At 33.7% G+C, this 18,944-nt stretch overlaps 1 protein-coding gene and 1 long non-coding RNA gene across 4 annotated transcripts in view; one reads left to right on the top strand and one right to left on the bottom strand.

The window, feature by feature from the left end:
* The window catches only part of LOC140440305 (SID1 transmembrane family member 1-like), a 49,746-nt gene extending 34,580 nt beyond the window's left edge, over window positions 1-15,166 (top strand). For 2 of the 3 annotated variants that reach the window (XM_072530731.1, XM_072530729.1), the window contains 9 exons: window positions 3,977-4,230; window positions 4,950-5,132; window positions 5,780-5,897; window positions 7,732-7,854; window positions 9,060-9,176; window positions 9,448-9,534; window positions 10,159-10,310; window positions 11,455-11,565; window positions 11,636-15,166. In XM_072530731.1, coding sequence (XP_072386832.1) covers window positions 3,977-4,230; window positions 4,950-5,132; window positions 5,780-5,897; window positions 7,732-7,854; window positions 9,060-9,176; window positions 9,448-9,534; window positions 10,159-10,310; window positions 11,455-11,565; window positions 11,636-11,812 — 1,322 coding nt within the window. In that variant the 3' untranslated portion in view covers window positions 11,813-15,166. Of the gene's footprint in view, window positions 1-3,958; window positions 4,231-4,949; window positions 5,133-5,779; window positions 5,898-7,731; window positions 7,855-9,059; window positions 9,177-9,447; window positions 9,535-10,158; window positions 10,311-11,454; window positions 11,566-11,635 lie in introns of all 3 variants that reach the window. The other variant, XM_072530730.1, reaches the window with a different exon arrangement.
* Window positions 15,167-15,835: 669 nt separating this feature from the next.
* On the bottom strand, window positions 15,836-18,711 carry LOC140440306 (uncharacterized). Its single transcript, XR_011950810.1, has 2 exons — window positions 16,986-18,711; window positions 15,836-16,937 (listed from the first exon to the last, which is right to left on the bottom strand). It is a non-coding gene; the product is annotated as an uncharacterized lncRNA (long non-coding RNA).
* Window positions 18,712-18,944: the final 233 nt, after the last annotated feature.

Here is an 18,944-nt window from a genome sequence, read left to right as displayed (position 1 = left end):
TGTACTCAGTTGAGGAGAAAGTAGCAATAATAAAAATGTTTTATTCAGGCAATATTTGATTGCCTGAATTTCTGATTTATAATTGTACAAGTACAAAGAATATTGCTGAGGTACCAAGAAATTTAGAAAATTAAAATGAAATAATTGTATTAACAGCAGTAGTAGAAAATCTTAGAATAAGTTGTCAGACCATTGCAGACCAGTTTAAAATTTATAATTCCACGCCTGAAAAATTTTGGGAAGGAATAAATTCCGTTCATATTAATTTCAATGTCATCAAGAACTAAGAGAAGGAGATGTTGAGAGACGAGCACGAGCGGAATTTTGTAATGAAATTTTAGAAAGGCTTATGCGGACAGACAATTTTTAAAAAACCATTTGGTTTAGTAATGAATGTACATTTACATTAAGTAATAAAAACCAAAAATTGTAGGTTTTGGTTGACAAGAAAGCCTGAGGATATTATTGAAAGCCATACCCAATATCGTCAAAAAATAAATGTCTGGTTAGGAATATTGAGACACAATATTATTGGACCATTTTTCTGCGAGGAAAATTTAAATTCAAGAGTTTTTAGACTTGCTACAAGAGATTTTACCGAGACTTTTAGAAATACCTCCAGATAAAGAAGAAATTTAGTTTCAAACAGATGGATGCTCTGCGCACATTAACTGGGAGTTTAAAAAATTCCTTAAAAAGAGTTTTAATAATTGTTTGATTGGACCTAACTGTAACATTAAGTGGCCACCGAGATCGGGAGATCTAGTTCCAAACAATTATTTTATCTGGGGGCATCTAAAATCAAAAATCTTTTCTGATCAAAAATTTACAGATGTTTAAGCATTAAAAATGCGAATTATTGAAGAGTGTACAAAAATAACGCCACGCGTTCTGGCTAATGTTAGACGAGAATTTTACAATCGATTGGGATACTGCTTAGTACAAAATGGCTTATTGTTTGAATATTTGTTATAGTTTTATGTTCAGAAATTATCATAAATTATTTTTAGGAATAAGGATCACAGTAAAACTATATTAAAATTCTTTGAATTGTTGTATAACCTGGAATTGAATTAGATTGTGTTAGGTGTTAGAATATCTTGGCAGTGCTCGCACTATTGCCTGAATACAACATTATTGCGATTTTTCGTCAACTGAGTACATTTCATTGACTTTGTAAACTGACTTTCATTGCCTTTGTTTGCTTTGTAAACAGTATAATTTATTGTTTACAAAGTAGTATTTATCGTTTAGTAATTGTAATAGTATTTAGTAAAATTTATTGTTTATAATTTATTCATAAAATTCAAATATCTTACATCAATATGATCACATGCAACACGTGTATTATATTTTTGCAAAATTTTGGAGTAGGTTTAACTAGTAAAACAATTTTAACATTTCTTTTTAATACAGATTTCATTCCTCTACAAATAGTTTCTTATGACTTTTGATGTAAAATAATTAGGGAAGCAGGAATTCAACAATCTAGAATTTCCCCATTGAGTTTCATATGGCCCATTTGACAATTCACCAGCCGGTATATAAAGCCAAGATATGGCGTAAGAGAACAATTCGTCAACCTTTCGCGTTTCAATCGATAATCAACAGAGCGTTTTGACGTGATTTCATCATCCCTGCCTCATCAGACACTCGCGCTGAATATAAAATCAAAGACGCTATGCCAGCGAATGTCTCCTGATTATTTCTCACTTAAGTGGTTAGCGTGCAAAGTTGACATCTACTTTGATGGCTATGAACGAAAATGATTTAATAATATCGTTTTCTATCTTTTGAGCTACACGAAATGTGCAAAATGTGCAATAATATCGTTTTCTGTCCTTTAAGCTATACTAAAGCTAAATGTTCAAAAGTTTACATTTACATTCAGTAAAAGATTGCTGTCGCTTGGATGAATAAAGTCAATATATGGAGTAGAACAATTCATCAACCACTGAGACGCCATTTCAGCATCCCTGCCTCATCAGACATCAACGAATGTCTAGTGATTATTTCCCACTCAAGTAGTTAGCGTGGAAATCTGAAAGCGGATTTTGAATTATTTCAACCTGTTGTAAAAGTGCTATGTTTTTTCGACTTTGTTTTATGGAATGGAATCTTGGACCTTAAATGCGACATCAATGAAAAAACTGAAATAGAAGTGTATAGAAAGTGTATAGAAGAATTCTGAAAATATCGTGGACAGAACACGTCACAAACCAAGAGGTTCTGAGAATGATGAATAAAGAAATATAAATTAATTTTAAATACAAATAAAACAAGAAAATTGGAATATCTCGGACATATTACACGTGGAGAGAAATACACCTTGCACCAACTGATTATGCAGGGAAATATCCAAGGAAAAAAAGCATAGAGCGGCGTAGAATGTCATGGCTGCGCAACCTGAGAGAGTGGTGCGGATGTACATCAAATGAACTTTTCAGAGCAGCCGTCTCAAAAGTCAGAATAGCTATGATGATTGCCGACCTCCGCCGCGGAGATGGCACTTGAAGAAGAAGAATGTAAAAATAAGAATATACTTGGATAAACCTATTAAACAGTAATATGCATCAATTGTTACATTTATTTTAGATTAAGAGAGATTATATTAGTAGTATAATAGTAAGGCCTACATCTGCAGTAACTTTTTAAATTGTTCTTTGTTTATTATGTGTCTGTTAGTTTATTGATTAGCTTGTGCTGCTATATTTCTGTTAATATGTGTGCATATTGTGATTGTGCGATTTGGAATTGTAATTTTTTCAACTTCTTAGTTTGTTAAAAATCTATATACTATTCTCTTTTTTTAATATACTTTCGCAAGTTAATATAGCTGGTATATGTTCAATAAAAACTGAAAAAATCTTTTCAAGCGACGATCAAAACTCAACTTTTTATTTTAAGAAAATTATAAGTGACTAATCTTTGCAATAGTGTGCGATAATAAATCAATATGGCGCTAGTCCCATTAAAATAAAACCGCAATGCTACTTGTTACTAAAAACAACTAATTTCATTGCATAACAATATGGCAGTTGATCTTTGAATGAGCATAGTGATTTAAGTTTCTTACATAGTGTTCTTTCTATCTTTTTTTCTTCAAGTTCAAGCAATTTTAAACCAATGTTGCTGCTTAAAACAGCTGAGCTTAAGTATACTACATTTACCCTAAATAATTCCCCCCATAATTAAATGTAACAAGTGGTATATACTTATTTAAAAAGTGTCGTTGTTATATTTCATTCACGCCTAGTCCGTATATGGATGTCTTTTTTCTACGTCCTTCCCCCTTTAAGTCACAAGATCTCACCTGTCATCAAATCCTTCTTTTTTTATGAAATTCCTTTTTTGATATCTTGCCAAACCTCTTCCGTTTTTTGTTTGGTAGTAGAAATATCTATGCTATCTCGATTTTTCCTGAGTTTTGTATATACATCTAACAAAAGATGGGAAAGCATCAAGACTTGATAATTTCTTCGCAGATGTTTTTTGTTTTTGGAAGCCGTCTGATGTAAATCAGTACTTATCCATTCTAGAATTCCGAAACCATGTACCAGCTTGTATAGGTATATGAAAAAGACCCATTGTTATACACTTGTCCCTTGATTGACGCGGAACATAACAGTGTGACATTGTAAGATATACTAAGACTTCAAGGTATTATATGTATGGCGAGATTTTTTTTGTCATGTATGACCAATTTGAAAAATTTTTGTCTACACAAAAACCAATATTTGACGTGTAGTGTATCTACGAATTTCTTAAAAAAATCGACCCAAATACATAAGAATAACAATTGCATGTTTTACCATCGCCTCTATCAACCGGGTTACATAACTTTTTTATTTACATTTCAAACGGAGAACATCGTCTCCATAAGCGTTAATCTTGTATGAGCGTATATATTCGTTGATATAACACAGGTTGTATCTTAGGGTTTATATAACGTCTGTAGTTTCTCTTTTATATCCAGAAATGACTTCAGTACAGCGAACCACTTCGGCCATTAGTGGTCCGTCAGTGGACGTTGCCGACTTCGACACCTTAGCCGAGGTGGACACCGATAGGGACCTGAGGTTGGGTAGGGGAGAGCCGTATTTGGTGGATTTGGCGAGGAAGCATCCCAAGGAATTGACGAGGAAATCGTATTTGTATCTGTACAATGTTGTCACCGTTGCCATTTTCTACGCTTTACCAGTGATACAGCTAGTCATCACTTATCAAAGGGTATGTTATTAGTTTTTGTTTTTTTATAAATAAATTGATTTTTTTGTAATTATTCTTAATAGAGAACCAACCGTAATTCAACCTTAAAAATAAATATGCCGGAGTGTACAAAAATGCTTTACATTTATGCAAATAATTCATATAAAAAAAATCTCTTACTTTAATTCTATCTTCCTCACTTATACTAACATTATGCATGAAATTATAAGTTTTAAAGTATGCGTACTAGAAATGGTATTGTCAACATTTTTCGGCCGCTTTACTGAAAGGACTTAAGACTACTGACGTCGCAAGCTCTATCTCACAAGTTACAATAGCATGTAATTTTTCTTTATCAATACCGCGCAACTTTCGTATTGGTATATCCTAAATTACGATAAAAACCGTGGCTTTGATGAAAACAAACCACGTATCGAAGGTGAATCACATTCATTGTACAGTCTACTATATTATTTTGGCTATCTTAGGTTACACACATGAAAAAATAAAAACAAAAGAAACGCAGTGTAACGACATATTACGCAACCACACACTACGTGTGTGGTCCAATCGAATAGAATAGAATCGAAACGTATTGAATCGAAACATATCGAATCGACTAGAATCGAATCGGAATTCAATTGAATTGAATTCAGTTAAAATCCGAGTGCCACATCTCTTTTTTAATAATTAAAACAATAATAGTGTATTTTATGTTCTAATATACTTTGAAATTTTAGGTTTTGAACGAAACGGGACAACAAGACTTGTGTTATTACAATTTCTTGTGTGCGCATCCCTTAGGTGTATTGGGAGACTTCAACCACGTGTTTTCGAACATAGGTTACGTTCTATTGGGAGTTCTATTCCTAATAATTACCTATTTACGAGAGCTTTCGCACAAAGACGATGATTTCGACCGGGTAAGTGTATTATTGTTGTTAAACTTATATTTGTGCTCGTTGGATGTATGAAGTCGACTTGAAAATTATTATGTCACTTGTCATCCATCAATTTAACATGACGTTAATCTAAATTAAACTTTAAAATTATTTTACGGAAACCTAAGGAAGTTAGAGATAATTATTTTCGTCGTCAAAATACTGTCGTTATGCTGCTCAAAAACCCAAAAACGACTACGACTGGAAGAACCGTAGCTTCGGAAAGCAAATTTATCATAATTTAATGTGCTTAGCTCTATAATATTGGACGGTACATTACAGTTTTTTTTATATAATAAGTTTTTATTTTATTTCTGAATTTAGGTTTATAGTATTATAGTATATACGCTGTACATAAGCCGTCGATGTATTGTATTAGTTAAATCCTATCACGTGGCACATCGCACGTCACGATTGGGCCAATACAGCGAAGATACATATATGTGCCCTTTGCGCAACTGCCATATATATAAATCATTATAAATGCCTTGTTTAAATGATTTTCTTAAGGCAAAATTTTCTTAGCGCGATAAAAATTCGTATGAAGTAGCTTTATAGTGGTCAAGCTATTTATTTCGATTTATGTCGCTGCAATGAAATTAATCTATTAATTTACGTTTTATTTGTAGCAATTTGGCATTCCTCAACATTACGGATTGTTTTACGCCATGGGTGTGGCCTTGATCATGGAGGGTGTTTTGAGCGCAAGTTACCACGTCTGTCCCAACTTCTTGAACTTCCAATTTGGTAATGTACCTTTTATAATAGATTCACATTTTTAGAGAATTACTATTATTAAACTGAACATTTTGAAAGGTGATAGAGGGGCACTCAATTGTTCATTCTATCCACGGGTGTCTAAATCTACTCACTTAATGTTGATCTGCACCCACCAAAAGATAAACTACACATTCAAAAAATTTGAGAAGGTATATGTGATAAGTAGAAGTATTTTGAGGAAACTTCATGTTTTCGTTTTCGAAAAAACTCGAAAAACTACTTTTTTCCCAGTTTAAAGTGGGAAAACTAAACATACAATTTTGTTAATTTTCTTACAGCATAAAGATCAAATCCTAAGAAATACTTATAAATTTTTTGAAAATTCTTGAATGTACAGTTTTGTCACAATAGGAAAAAATAATATGTTCAGGCTTATAATAAAGCTACCGGCAAGAAACCGGAAAAAAATTTAATAACAATAAATATATAAAACTGTAAAATTGGAAAATATTTGCAATAAAACGTTAAGTATTTTTTCCTAAACATATGAAAAATCTCGTTAAACAATAATTATATATTGAACTGCCGCCATCAAATTGTATTGTAGAGAGGTGGCTCCATGTGAAACATCGGTAATATTTATCATCGATAGATAGATAGTATCACTTTCGGCTTCGAAACGCTTCAAACGAAACGTCATACTAACAGAAGTTTCAAAAGTGCTCAGAAGTTGTTCCGATTATTCCGTCTTGGATATATAAAATAAAAAGCCAATAAAAAGAGGAGTTCGTCAGGGCTGTGTACTTTCTATACTGTTATTCAATATATATTCCGAAAAAATCTTTCAAAATGCCCTCGAAAATATTGAAGAAGGAATAAAAATCAACGCAGAATACGTAAACAACTTAAGATACGCAGACGACACCGTCATTATTGCGGACAGTGCTGAGGGTTTACAACGACTTTTGAATGTCATAACCAGAGAGGGAGATAGCTTGGGACTAAATATAAACACAAATAAAACAAAAGTAATGGCTGTTACACGTGCACCAAATGTCGACATTAATATTTGTATCTATAACAAACATATAGAACCAGTACAAAGATTCCAGTATCTTGGTTGCTGGATAACAAACGACCTTGACCACGAGGTCGAAGTACGTGCTCGTATAGAATATGCTAGGTCCACATTTCAACGAATGAAAAAATTCCTAATAAACTCTACGTTATCGTTGGATATCCGATACCAATTTGTAAAAACGTTTATTCCATATTGCTATACGGAGTGGAAACATGAACTCTCGGATTTACAAGTATGAGTCGTATAGAAGCCTTTGAGATGTGGGTTTTTCGAAGGATGCTAAAGATCTCTTGGACAGAGCACGTAACCAACAACGAGGTGCTAAGAGGAGTGGGTACTGAGAGAGAACTCCTAAATATTGTAAAAAACAGATAAACGAGTTATGTAGAACATATTTACAGAGGAGAAAAATACAACTTCCTATGACTTATAATGGAAGGGAAACTGGAAGGAAGAAGAAAATGCTTCTGGTTGAAGAATGTAAGAGACTGGACAGGCATGGACACACATTTGATACTAAAAACAGCTCAAGATAGAGAGCAATTTGCTGTAATTATAGCCAACCTTTAGTAATGGAGAAGGCACCTTAAGAAGAAGGATATAATCCGATTAAGTGGTATGATTAAATTTTAAAAATTATTACTCCACTGTTTTTAGTGTTGATATAATGTGGTGGTGAATTGAGACCGGAAAATTTTAGTCTACCTGATAAAAATACTCCACTTTTATTGGTGTGCTTGAAAGTAAAGTAATTAATCCATCTCTGTGTTTTATATGCAGATTCAAGCTTTATGTACGTCATGGCAGTGCTTTGTATGGTAAAACTCTACCAAAACCGGCATCCAGATATAAACGCCAACGCCTACACTACATTCGGTGTGCTAGCAGTCGCTGTCGTCTTGGGTAAGTAAAAAATCAAGTTTTTTATTTCATTGTTTCAGTACTATAAACGCTTGATTCAATTAGAATTAAAGGGAAATGCATTCTAAAGTGAACCATGGAGAATATATTCTCATACTGTCATAAAACAAAGTACCAAGATACTCATACTTCCCATACTGTCATAAAACAAAGTACCGAGGATGAGTTTATCAATACTTTTGACTGATCTGTCCAGCTTGTTATTCAGCGCATATCAATTTTGTTTTAATGAGAGTGTTCTGTCTAATTTAAGACCCAGATATGTTATATAGTTAAAGTACTTCATTCTAATTGTTCTCCACACTTCGCTTAGGTATCTCCTAGCTGCTTTGTTGCGAAATAAAAAGACAAAAGTCCTTTTTTTGTCAGAATTCGCCTTAAGACTGTTAGCGACGTATAGCCTGAACAACTGTTCTCTAATAAGTTCGTCTCAGCTTCATCAAATGTTCTCTCTTAGCTTCAAATTACCTATTCGTCAAAACAAGACTTTTCAGATATGAAATCAACTTTTAGAATAATATTGTCCACAGTATAGGAAATTTTTCCAGAGCCAACCTTTCTAACAATTTGTAGAGTTGGCAAAGTAACTAGACTGAGCTGAAGTTTCTTAATTATGTTGGTGATTTTCCCCGTCTTCAGCACACATGTCCATGCTCTTTACGAGCAAATGATTGCTAAGACGCCCGAAACGTTTTACCTTTTCTGTCCTGGTATCATCTGGAAAAGCGACGTTGTTTTTTTTTCATGAATTGTAGGATAGCTGCTTGCAGTTCTTCAAGAATTGAACAAGGTTAGGAAGTTTCCTTCTTGTCAAAAACTCTTGTTATTTCAGTCTTACCATTTAGTAGTAGCTGATTAGCTGCGATCACCTCTACATCCGCCTGCTGTTTTGTTTAATTTGGAGGTCGTTCAATAGTTTTTAAGCCAAACATCTCATAAAGTCTTCGCCAGTCTGTGTAGGTCAGCTTGCAGCTTGCTCTCCTCTTTGTCCAGGTCTGGCTGTAGTGAAGGAGTCTCACTTGGCCTTTTGAAAATTAAACCTGCGTTGGAAAGGAATTGTCACAGGAGGTACAATGCCTTTCCCTTCAGCAATGATGCCAAAATTGTTGCCGATCCTATAGGATATATTTTATTCTATCAGGTGTTATTTTTCGTTTTATCCCACTTAATAAAATCATATTTTTTAGCTATGATTGGACTACTCGAAGGAAATGTTTATTTTTGGACATTATTCGTGATTCTTCACATCCTGATGTGCTTCTACTTGAGCGTTAAAATATACTACATGGGTTGCTGGAGTGTGCGTAAGTACTTGGATGAATTCAAAATTTGTTTTGTCTACTTTGTAAACATACATACAGGAAACGTCAGTTATTGTGTAGTTTCGCCGTGCAAGTTTTAATTTAGCGGATCCATTTTAGCGACAATTAAATACTGTTGGGCCTTAGTAAGTCTGAATAGCAGATAATACTAGCTAAATGCTGAGGTTCAGAAAAATCCGGTAACTTACACCATAAAAGAGGTTTGCTGTATGTTGTGTGTGATGAACTTCACCTGATTTGTTATTATTTATAGGAGATATATCGATGCAGAAGTTCCGGCAAGTTTGGATCTACGATTTTTGGTCTGGACCAGTAAATGTCATAAAACCATGCCACAAAGGTAAGTATTGTACAACATTAGCTGCAGGAATATTGATATTGTAGTCTTAAAGAACTGGAACGACATAGAAAATTATTAAATAATATAAAATACCGCATAAGATATCCAATATATAGGAGAAATGTTCATGAAGTACACATTAAAGGCTGTCTAACACAAAGAGACATAGGATTAGCCTGGGCAGCGTTTGGTTAATCAATCTATGTATTTAAATCGGATCTCCCCATATGCCTCAAAAGGAAAATCTTTTACCAATATGTGTTACCTGTACTCACTTATGGAGCGGAAACATTAACACTCACAAAAAAGGTAGCGAATAAAATTCACGTGACTCAGAGGGCTATGGAGCGCCAGATGTTGGGAGAGACCACATACAATGTGTACCTATATGTGGACGCATACAAGTTGATGATACTATCCTACAAAGACATATCTGTTATTAATAAAGCGTTTTTCATTGCAATTATGTGGAGAAGTGAAATCATATTCTTGCAGATAATTGATATATATTAACTGTATGGACACTATTCGTATGTACCACTTTAGAAATATTGAATATCGATTCAATGTAATAAAAAATGACACCGACATCAATTTAATATATTATTTTTTTCAATTTTTCAGCTAGATTCGTGCTTCTCTTCTTGGGCAACTTGTGCAATTGGGGTTTGGCTATCTTCGCCATCTATAAACTTCCTAAGAACTTTCCAGTCTTCCTTTTGGCTATATTTATGGCCAATACTCTCCTTTATTTCGTCTTCTATATCGTCATGAAGGTAAATATATCATTAGGTTCATGTTAAGGTAAAACTATTAGCATATTTTATTTATTTATATTTTTATACTTCTTCTACATGCCTGTTATTCCTTGACTTTCCTTAAAATCCTCCAAATGATGTAATCATATTATTCCTACAGTCCTCCGATTTCTGTTATTATCCAATTTCTATAAATACTCATACACTCCTATTATTATGTTTATACTCCTCCATCTTCCGCTCTCCGTTTATTATCCTTACATTCCCACTTATTTATTTTATGTCTTTTCTTACACTCTTTTTATTAATCTTTTTAAATTTCCCTTTACACAGTTCCGCCTTCTGCATTCCTATTAATATTCCTAAATTCGTCCTGCAAGCTCTTCTGTTCTCTTTTTTCCGCCTTAAAATCAAGATGTTATTTATCTTCCATATTCTGTATCTCTAATATTATTTCTACAGTCCTTCTAAATGTTTATTATTTCCCTAGATTCTCTCACATCCCTATTGTTCCTCCTTCTGTACTTAAATTAATATATTATTTCTTTACACCCTCTTATCCGCCTATAATTATTTCTATACTCCTTCTGCACATTATGTGCTCTTATTATTATTCCTATATTCCTCCCACATGCCTCTTTTTTCTCTCTTTTATCTTACACTCAATATATTATTTACTTACACTCTTCCATCTTATGTAATACTTATTACAGACCCCCTATATGTTTACTATTATTTCCGTAACTCCTCTTACACCCCCCTTATACTCCTAAAATTATGTCTTTACTCCTTTTTCACCTTCTGTGCTCCTATTATTATTCCTATACTCCTCCTATGTTTATTATTTCCCTATCCCATCTTATATCACTATTATTTCTAAACTATTTTCCCATCTTCTGTTCCTCTTTTATTATTTCTACATTTCTTCTACATGCCTATTATTTTTGTAAAATATAATAATTTTGTACAATAATAATAAGAATGCATGCTGCACTCCTATTATTATTACTCATATTTCTTTTCTCTACCTCCTCTTAGACACCTACTATAATATTTAAACTCTTCCACACTTTTTTCCACTGCACCTCTTCGTTTTCCACTCCCCTTATAACTTTGTTTGTAGCGCTGATAATTATTTTAATCAAACCTGTTATTTTTTTAGTACATTAATAAAGAAAGTGTGAGGGTTTTGACGTGGATCTTCCTGATTCTGTCAACGTTGTGTGCAATATCTGCCATGTGGTTCTTCTTGCACAAAGCAATATCTTGGAAGGTAAGTACACTAAAAAATATATACGTTACAAAAATATAAATAATGGCCCATTAAACATTTTTTCTTCCAGAAAACGGCAGCGCAATCGAGACAATTCAACGTAGAATGCAAGCTTTTCCATTTCTACGACTCCCACGACATTTGGCACTTTCTGAGTGCCACCGGGATGTTTTTCACGTTCATGGTATTGCTGACGCTCGACGACGACTTGTCGCATACGCACCACTCTCAAATTCCAGTATTTTAGATTATCTACGGATGGACAAACTAGTCGGAAAGTATTTTTATTGATATAGATGAGTATATGAACATATAAAAGTCGCCTTAAAGATTACATCGAAGTCATGGAGGAAGTTAAACTTTCTACTACTATTTGTTAGTCTTCTTCCGGTATTGTATCGTGTCAGGCATTGGAAGCTTCCATAATATCAAACTACAATACGCTACAGCTATGATAAGTTTCATTGTTAATTGTGCTATTGTTGATCTTATATTGGTTAATCTTTTTGGTTATATTGACCAGATGTTGGTATCATAGACTTGTTTTTCGTCGCTGTATAATATCCAGTCAGAAAAAAGTGTGGTGCAAACTTACTAATAACTTAACTCCCATATTAACATAGTGCTATCATTTTGTACGAAAAATTTTTTATACTGTTTATTTAGTAGTTATGCCGTTGCATTATTACAAAAAAAATAACCGATTTTTGTACAGTTATTGAGTAATATTCGAATTAAATTCATCAAAAAATCCAAAAGTAGGTGATTCGCCCAAATCTGGTTTAGATAAGTGTATGAACAGAATTCTATTAAATAACTTAGGGGTTAATTCTACGATTTTATTAAGACCGAATTGAAGCCGGATAGAATGCGACATTTTTCGACGGAAAAAATAAGGGGCAATAATGTGAAAATTAGAATTGACTGAATATGACAAAATTTTGAAAGATCTCGGTTTATATATGATTTTTATTATGGAATAATAAAGTTTTTTTGGCCTTAAATAAATACCTGTTTAACTAGAAAATTGGTTGGATAAGGAAAAACAATTAACTTTTACAGTTCCTTTAAATTTATATCAGACAATTTCTTATTTCGTTGATCTAACTGAGTAATTCAGAATTGTTTTCTGAAGAAAACTGATTATCTTCGAATTTTCTTTTCATATTATGCTTATTTCAATGCGTCCCCGTACTTCTCTCTCTCTCCAATGGCGCTACAGCCCAAATCGGGCCGTGGCCTAGTCCAAACTATGCCTCCAACCATGTCGGTCCCGCGCCGATCTTCTCCAGGTTCTCACGTCTAGCAAATTTTGCGCGTCCGCTGCCACTTTATCCTCCCATCTTTTCCGTGGTCTTCCTTTAGGTCTTGCGCCATGCATTTTACTATCAAGGGCTCTTTTCGGCAATCTTTCTGTCTCCATTCTTACTACATGACCCCTTACTTCTACTGCCTTTTAAATGACCACCAGATCCATCCATTTTTTTTCTAATTTTCAAAATAATAAATTTCAATAATATAAAACCCCTGCTTTTCAAAATTTTAAAAAGCAATTGTCGAGTTGCAGGTGCACAGATGAAGCGGGGCGCTGGATGTTGTATACAAATGTTTTAGCTCAAGTGCGTACCGTTATATATACAGCTATGACTTCGTTTCTGTTTTGAATTTCTTTAGAACATTTTAGGACTGTATTTCTATGATAATAAGGAATGTTTTTACGTAAAAAACAAAAATCGAGTTTTGTTTATAATGTAATTGTACTAAGACATAAAATTGCATTAACTCACATAGAAATAACGCCCCATAAAAAGCTTTTGCCGACACACCCCAAGGGCCACGCACAGCTTTTTAACCCCTTCCACTCCAGGCCATTTTTTGAGGTAGGAAGCTGTATACCAGCAAAAGTTTTTTAATGAAAATACATTTTACCATAGTTATTATGTATAATAGAAGAGATATTCACCTAAGGGGGCCAAACAAATGTTTAAAGCAATTTGAATTTATATAACAGTTTATAGTGTTTACCAAAATATCCACATAAGGATGTTCCGCTGAGCAAGGTCCAGGTTTGTCCGAGCAAGCAATGCAACATTTTTTCGTTAGTTTACGCACTCCACGTCTTTTACAAATTACACAAACTTTTCCGCGTACAATTATATCTCGATCTAAAAACTCGACTTCATGTTCAAAAACTAACTGTTATTCAAAAACTTTCGTCTTTATATATAATGCACCGTGAATCTAGAATCTCGTCGAAGGATGTCGACCTTCCTGACCCTTGGCGAAAAGACTGGAAGGTCACGCCATACTGGTTTTTTAGCCGAGGGAGACCCGTGGATCTTCTTACTAGAAAATACTCGAATGAATAAGGATATTAGTAATAAATATGTTTACAGTTTTAAGTCATATGATGCGTCATTATTTCTCGTAACACAATTAAACTTATTTTTGATTGACTTGGCTGTAAAATACTCTGGAGTTCAATAGCATAAGATGTGCCAATGTTAATTCTCTTGGAACGCCCCTACTTGATCGAATAGTTCCTGTAAGGAAAGTCTTTTGTGTCAATAGAAACTCACAAAGACGAACGGATGTATACCAATTGTCTACAATCACTTCACGATTACTGTTCAGTAGGTTTTTGCAAATATAAACGACTATTTTCTCGGAAAAAGAAAGGTTTTCTGTTCCTGAAATGTGCTATATGTCATAGATATCCTTGCCGATATATATATACAAAAATTCCAGGTGTATCCTCGAAGTTCAGACGCACTTTCAGACGGAAAATATTTTGATACTAATTTCTTTTGCTTTTTATGTACTGTCGAAAATGGAGTTGACCTTTATACAATTGCACACATATGCCTAGTCTGCTAAGCGGTGCATTACTTTTGACAAGTTCTGGTGGTGAAAACCTAAGGAATTTAAGAATGGCCAGAAAGCGATTTTGGCGAAAAACTGGAGGACCAAATCATATATTATCGGTACTCCAATAATCTGAAATTTACAGACACTTGGTCAATCCACTGAGAAAATATAGCGCTACAAATACATACATTTCTTTTGTTGTCACTGGTTTATAAGTGAGACCAAAAACTTTCCGTCCAGCCGCTCATTTGTACCCATCAATGACTTCTTCCTCATCCGTTGATGAATAATTGCTGTCTGAATCGCTCTCGAAGTCACTATTAGACATTTCATAACCCAAATCACTTTCACTCTCTAAATCCGAATCTATTTTTACTAATATAAAACACAATTACGTACCTACTAGGCAAGAAAAAGAACACGTGCTCTCTCAGCAAACTCTAAACGTGCACTAAATAAATATCTTGCCACTGCGTTGGGTTGCCACCAGAGCATGGTACAATGAATACACATCATTGTACCATGCCACCAGAGTGAACGTCGACCTTGAGCTGTTTACATTATTCTGGGAATTAAAAAAAAAATGGCTAACCATGATATCGCCGTATGGATGGATATCCATGCTCTACTGCGATCCAAATTAATTTACAGATCCCTACACCACTTTTACAGAGTGCATTAATATCCCCTATATTAATATCCGTATGTGGATATCGTGGTAAAGTTCGCTATACCTAAAAATATCCATACGTGGATATGATGGAGCGGAAGGGGTTAATATGTATATCTAAGAATAAAACTAGTGTTGGAATGACATTTTATTGTCTATTACAAATCTTCCCAATACATAATTTGCTAGCGCACAATTTTTCTTCCAGCATTTTAGTTAATAAGTTAATAATGTTTCATAATAAAAAATATGCCCTACTTTTCTATCTGTTTGTATTTTAAAGAAGAAAACTAGCAAGTTCATTGACGGAAGCTTATTCTAAATTAGTTTACACTGTATTTGAAACATTATGTGGTTAAAACTCTTATTTTTTTAAAGAGGTATCTTAATTGTTTCGGATTAAAGGCGGTATATGTTTGAAATTGAGATCGGCCATCGACGGGCGATAAGTTTATAATTTCTGTATCATTATATTAAGAGGGCCGTTTGGGACACCTACTACTCCTATTCTAACATCACACATCACGCCTATAAAACTCTTAACTCGCTCTAGACTCTGTGCGTAATTGACGCTGACTGAAAACTGGCTGTGAGCGTGATTTTGACGTCTCTGGGTGAGGCCTGTGACATCAGAGTGGGATGTATCCCAAGCGGTCCATTCTCTGCTCGTTTCTGTCTTTCTTTAACTACGAAAACCTAATCTAATCTCAATACGAAAGGAACTTTTTCTGACTAAGTATTCATACGTAAATAACTGTATCAATAAAAAGTTGTTTTACCTCCTTAGTTTAATTTCTCTTTCCCCTCGGAAATCGTTCTCGTAATTTCCGAGCTTGAAATTGAAACTTCAAATGTAACCTATTGTCAATTAAAATTTTGCTTAATTTTCATTAATTATAGTAAACAATGTGTAAATACCAGAAAAAAGTAAGTTGCAGGTAAATATTTTTTAATCTGCCGTAACTAACGGCAATAGAAGCCACTGCCTGTATCAAATTTTGATTAGCAATTAAAATGTTTGAAGGTAAAAACAATCTAAAAAGTAAAGTTTCAAAATTGTAGGCATTAACTTCGTGCCAAATCACAGTGATTGAGATCGGGTCATCTAGGGGGAATCGATTAGTTGGCGGCATCTATTGCTACTTTTTTTATTAAATTTATACTCGGACCTATATAGACTAGGATATATGTCCTGATCGGCGAATATTGTACCTAGAGAAAAACAAGCGACTACAACGACTTGAAAAACTCTTCGATTGCAAAAGTATGATTGTGATTAATAAATCCTCACGCTGTAAACCTCCCTCCACTACCCCTTATCATTATTTCCCGCTAGATACACTGTATTATAAAACAACATGGTTGCTTTTTATCTTCATTGCCCAAAGTCTATACATTCATTTTTTTCCTCTATCATCTTCATATAATTTTCAAAGTTTTTGTTTGAATAGGCTTTGGACAGGTATTATGTGTGATATGAGCCCCGTTCCAGATCACTTAAGACTAAATAATTAGCAAATCTAACGATGAAAATAATATTTTGCTGTTTGGCTAATCAGTGGAATTGAAAAGAGCTCACGTACTATCAATCTAAGGTTCCTAAAACAGTTACGAATATCGCAAAGCTTTAACGTATATTTTTTTAATGCGCTTTGCCTTATACAGTGCCTTAATTCATAACTTTACCGCAATTTGTAATGTCTGATAGCACGCTAGTCGCAATATGTACATTCAAAGCAAGAATTATCTCTTAAAAAGGACTTTTAATCGATTTACAAGTACGTACTAGAGTTCTAATTGCTAAGCAGTTAGATGTCTGTATTTTCTGACGTACCTACATGTTTGAGCCTAAATTTCATTAATACAATAAAAGCTTGAATACTGTTTAAAATACATTCAGCCTATTTCGCTAAAAATACATGAATCATCTAAAGAATGTAGGGCAGATTGTTTCGTCTCCGGATTTTCGATGGCTCAAGTGACTCGACTTTTCACACATCGCCTGGTTGAGTACCGTATCTGCTTTATAGCCATAGGGTTAAGTCCCAAAGGCAAATTTCGTAGCATACTGTTGTCTACAAGATATTATATATATTATAGTCTATATATAATTTCTCGTTGGATTCACTCCATCCTGGGATATACACTATTTTTGAGATGTGTTTTTTAGCAATTGATTTAACTAGTCGGTTAAATCTAATGTAGTAATTGAGCACTGACGGAATGAATCTAAATGTCTCTGTCTGCTGAAAATTTCGTCTGATCTGCTTTGGTGATTACAGAAATAAACTCTAGACTGCTGGCATTCACAAGTTTGCTTCCAGTATATGTCGATATTGGCTTTGTTGGGAAAATATACGGATAAACTATTATCCTGATCATCTGAAGAGCCGAAACAGGAGGTTCAGACTATCTACAGTCTTTTAATCAAAATATTCTTGGGTTGATGCAAATTCTAGTTAAACATCTTCAACAAACACTTCTAAGAAATTTTCGTTATTACTTACCGGCGGCCTTTGCCAATAGAAATTTTTAGTCAAGTAGATAAACCTTCGACAAAAGCTGGTTTACTATTATAACGTGCTGTCAAACATTAAGAAATGCATCAGAACAGCTATTTTTACTAAGTAAATTACGATTGTATATTTGTTGCAATATTAAATATATTTATATATATTTTGACAATATGCACTTAACGTTGCAAATGTCTCAGTGCGTATGAGAATGCGCCTTAGGACGTGGCAAGTATAGGGTGTTTCAAAAATCACACAAGAAGAAATTTAAGTATATTTTGGTAAAAAAAAATACAGGAGCCTTGGGAAAAGTTTTCTGACACCTGTTTGTTGACAAAATTCTTCTTTTGCGTCTTTCTCTTAATGATTATTGTAGTTAGGTGTGTTTTATATTTATAAGACTATTAATTAGTAAGATCTTTAAGATTTATTGTGATATTGTTATGTTATTCCATAGTATTCGCTCAATTTTATAGCAGATGTTACAAAAACTGTAGTACACATGTAGCGTAACATAGTAAACGTCATGTAATATGGTTAATAATGACTGTTTTTTTTAGAGGTTGGTAACTTTAAAACGAAATAAATTTCTGATGAAATATAAATTGTGACAACTATCAAAATCGCTGTCACTTGTCAGCGAAAACAACTTAAAGGCCTGTACCTTTAAAATAACATCCTTTAGATAACTCTTTCTGTTTTTATTTATATCTTCATTACGAGCTATTGGGTATTTCTCGCTAGTACCAACAAATATTGGATTTTTGAGCGTTATTTTAGCTTTTTGCATAATTTTTGGTTCTTATAGTTGATAGATACTGAATTCTTGAATAATTTGAACTACTATTCATATAATAGAATCTTAAGAGAATAGAATTGTTTATTTTTAACAGCGTTGTATGTTTTATTTTACATAGTATATTGATGGGAATAAAAAGTTATTATTTATGTATCGGTTATTTGATGATTTAAGAATATTTTTATCAATTTTGTGCTCCATTCTAGCTCAAATTCGTTTTTTGTTATGTTAGTAACTTAAGTTTGATTGTAGAAAACCTGAAGTGTGTGATTTTGTAAAAATATAAAAGTTGACAACTAGAATGTGGTTTATTTATTTTAATTTAACCTACAGCAGTAGCGCACCTAGAATTTGCCTCTGGGGGGTTTTGGTTGATCACCGAAATTTTTTTTATGATGTTACCTCCATTTTGAGTCCTTCAAATGTGTGAGTAAGTGTCAGAATAGGGCCTGGGAGGTTCAACCCCCAAAACCCCCCTGGGTACGCCACTTACTTACAGAATTGGTTCTCTAGGAAAATTCATTATAGA

This window comes from Diabrotica undecimpunctata, chromosome 4 (genome assembly GCF_040954645.1).
Source record: "Diabrotica undecimpunctata isolate CICGRU chromosome 4, icDiaUnde3, whole genome shotgun sequence".
NCBI classification, from domain to species: Eukaryota; Metazoa; Arthropoda; class Insecta; order Coleoptera; family Chrysomelidae; genus Diabrotica; species Diabrotica undecimpunctata.
The sequence above is the reverse complement of the archived record's forward strand: the minus strand, read 5'-3'. Positions and strand labels throughout refer to the sequence as shown.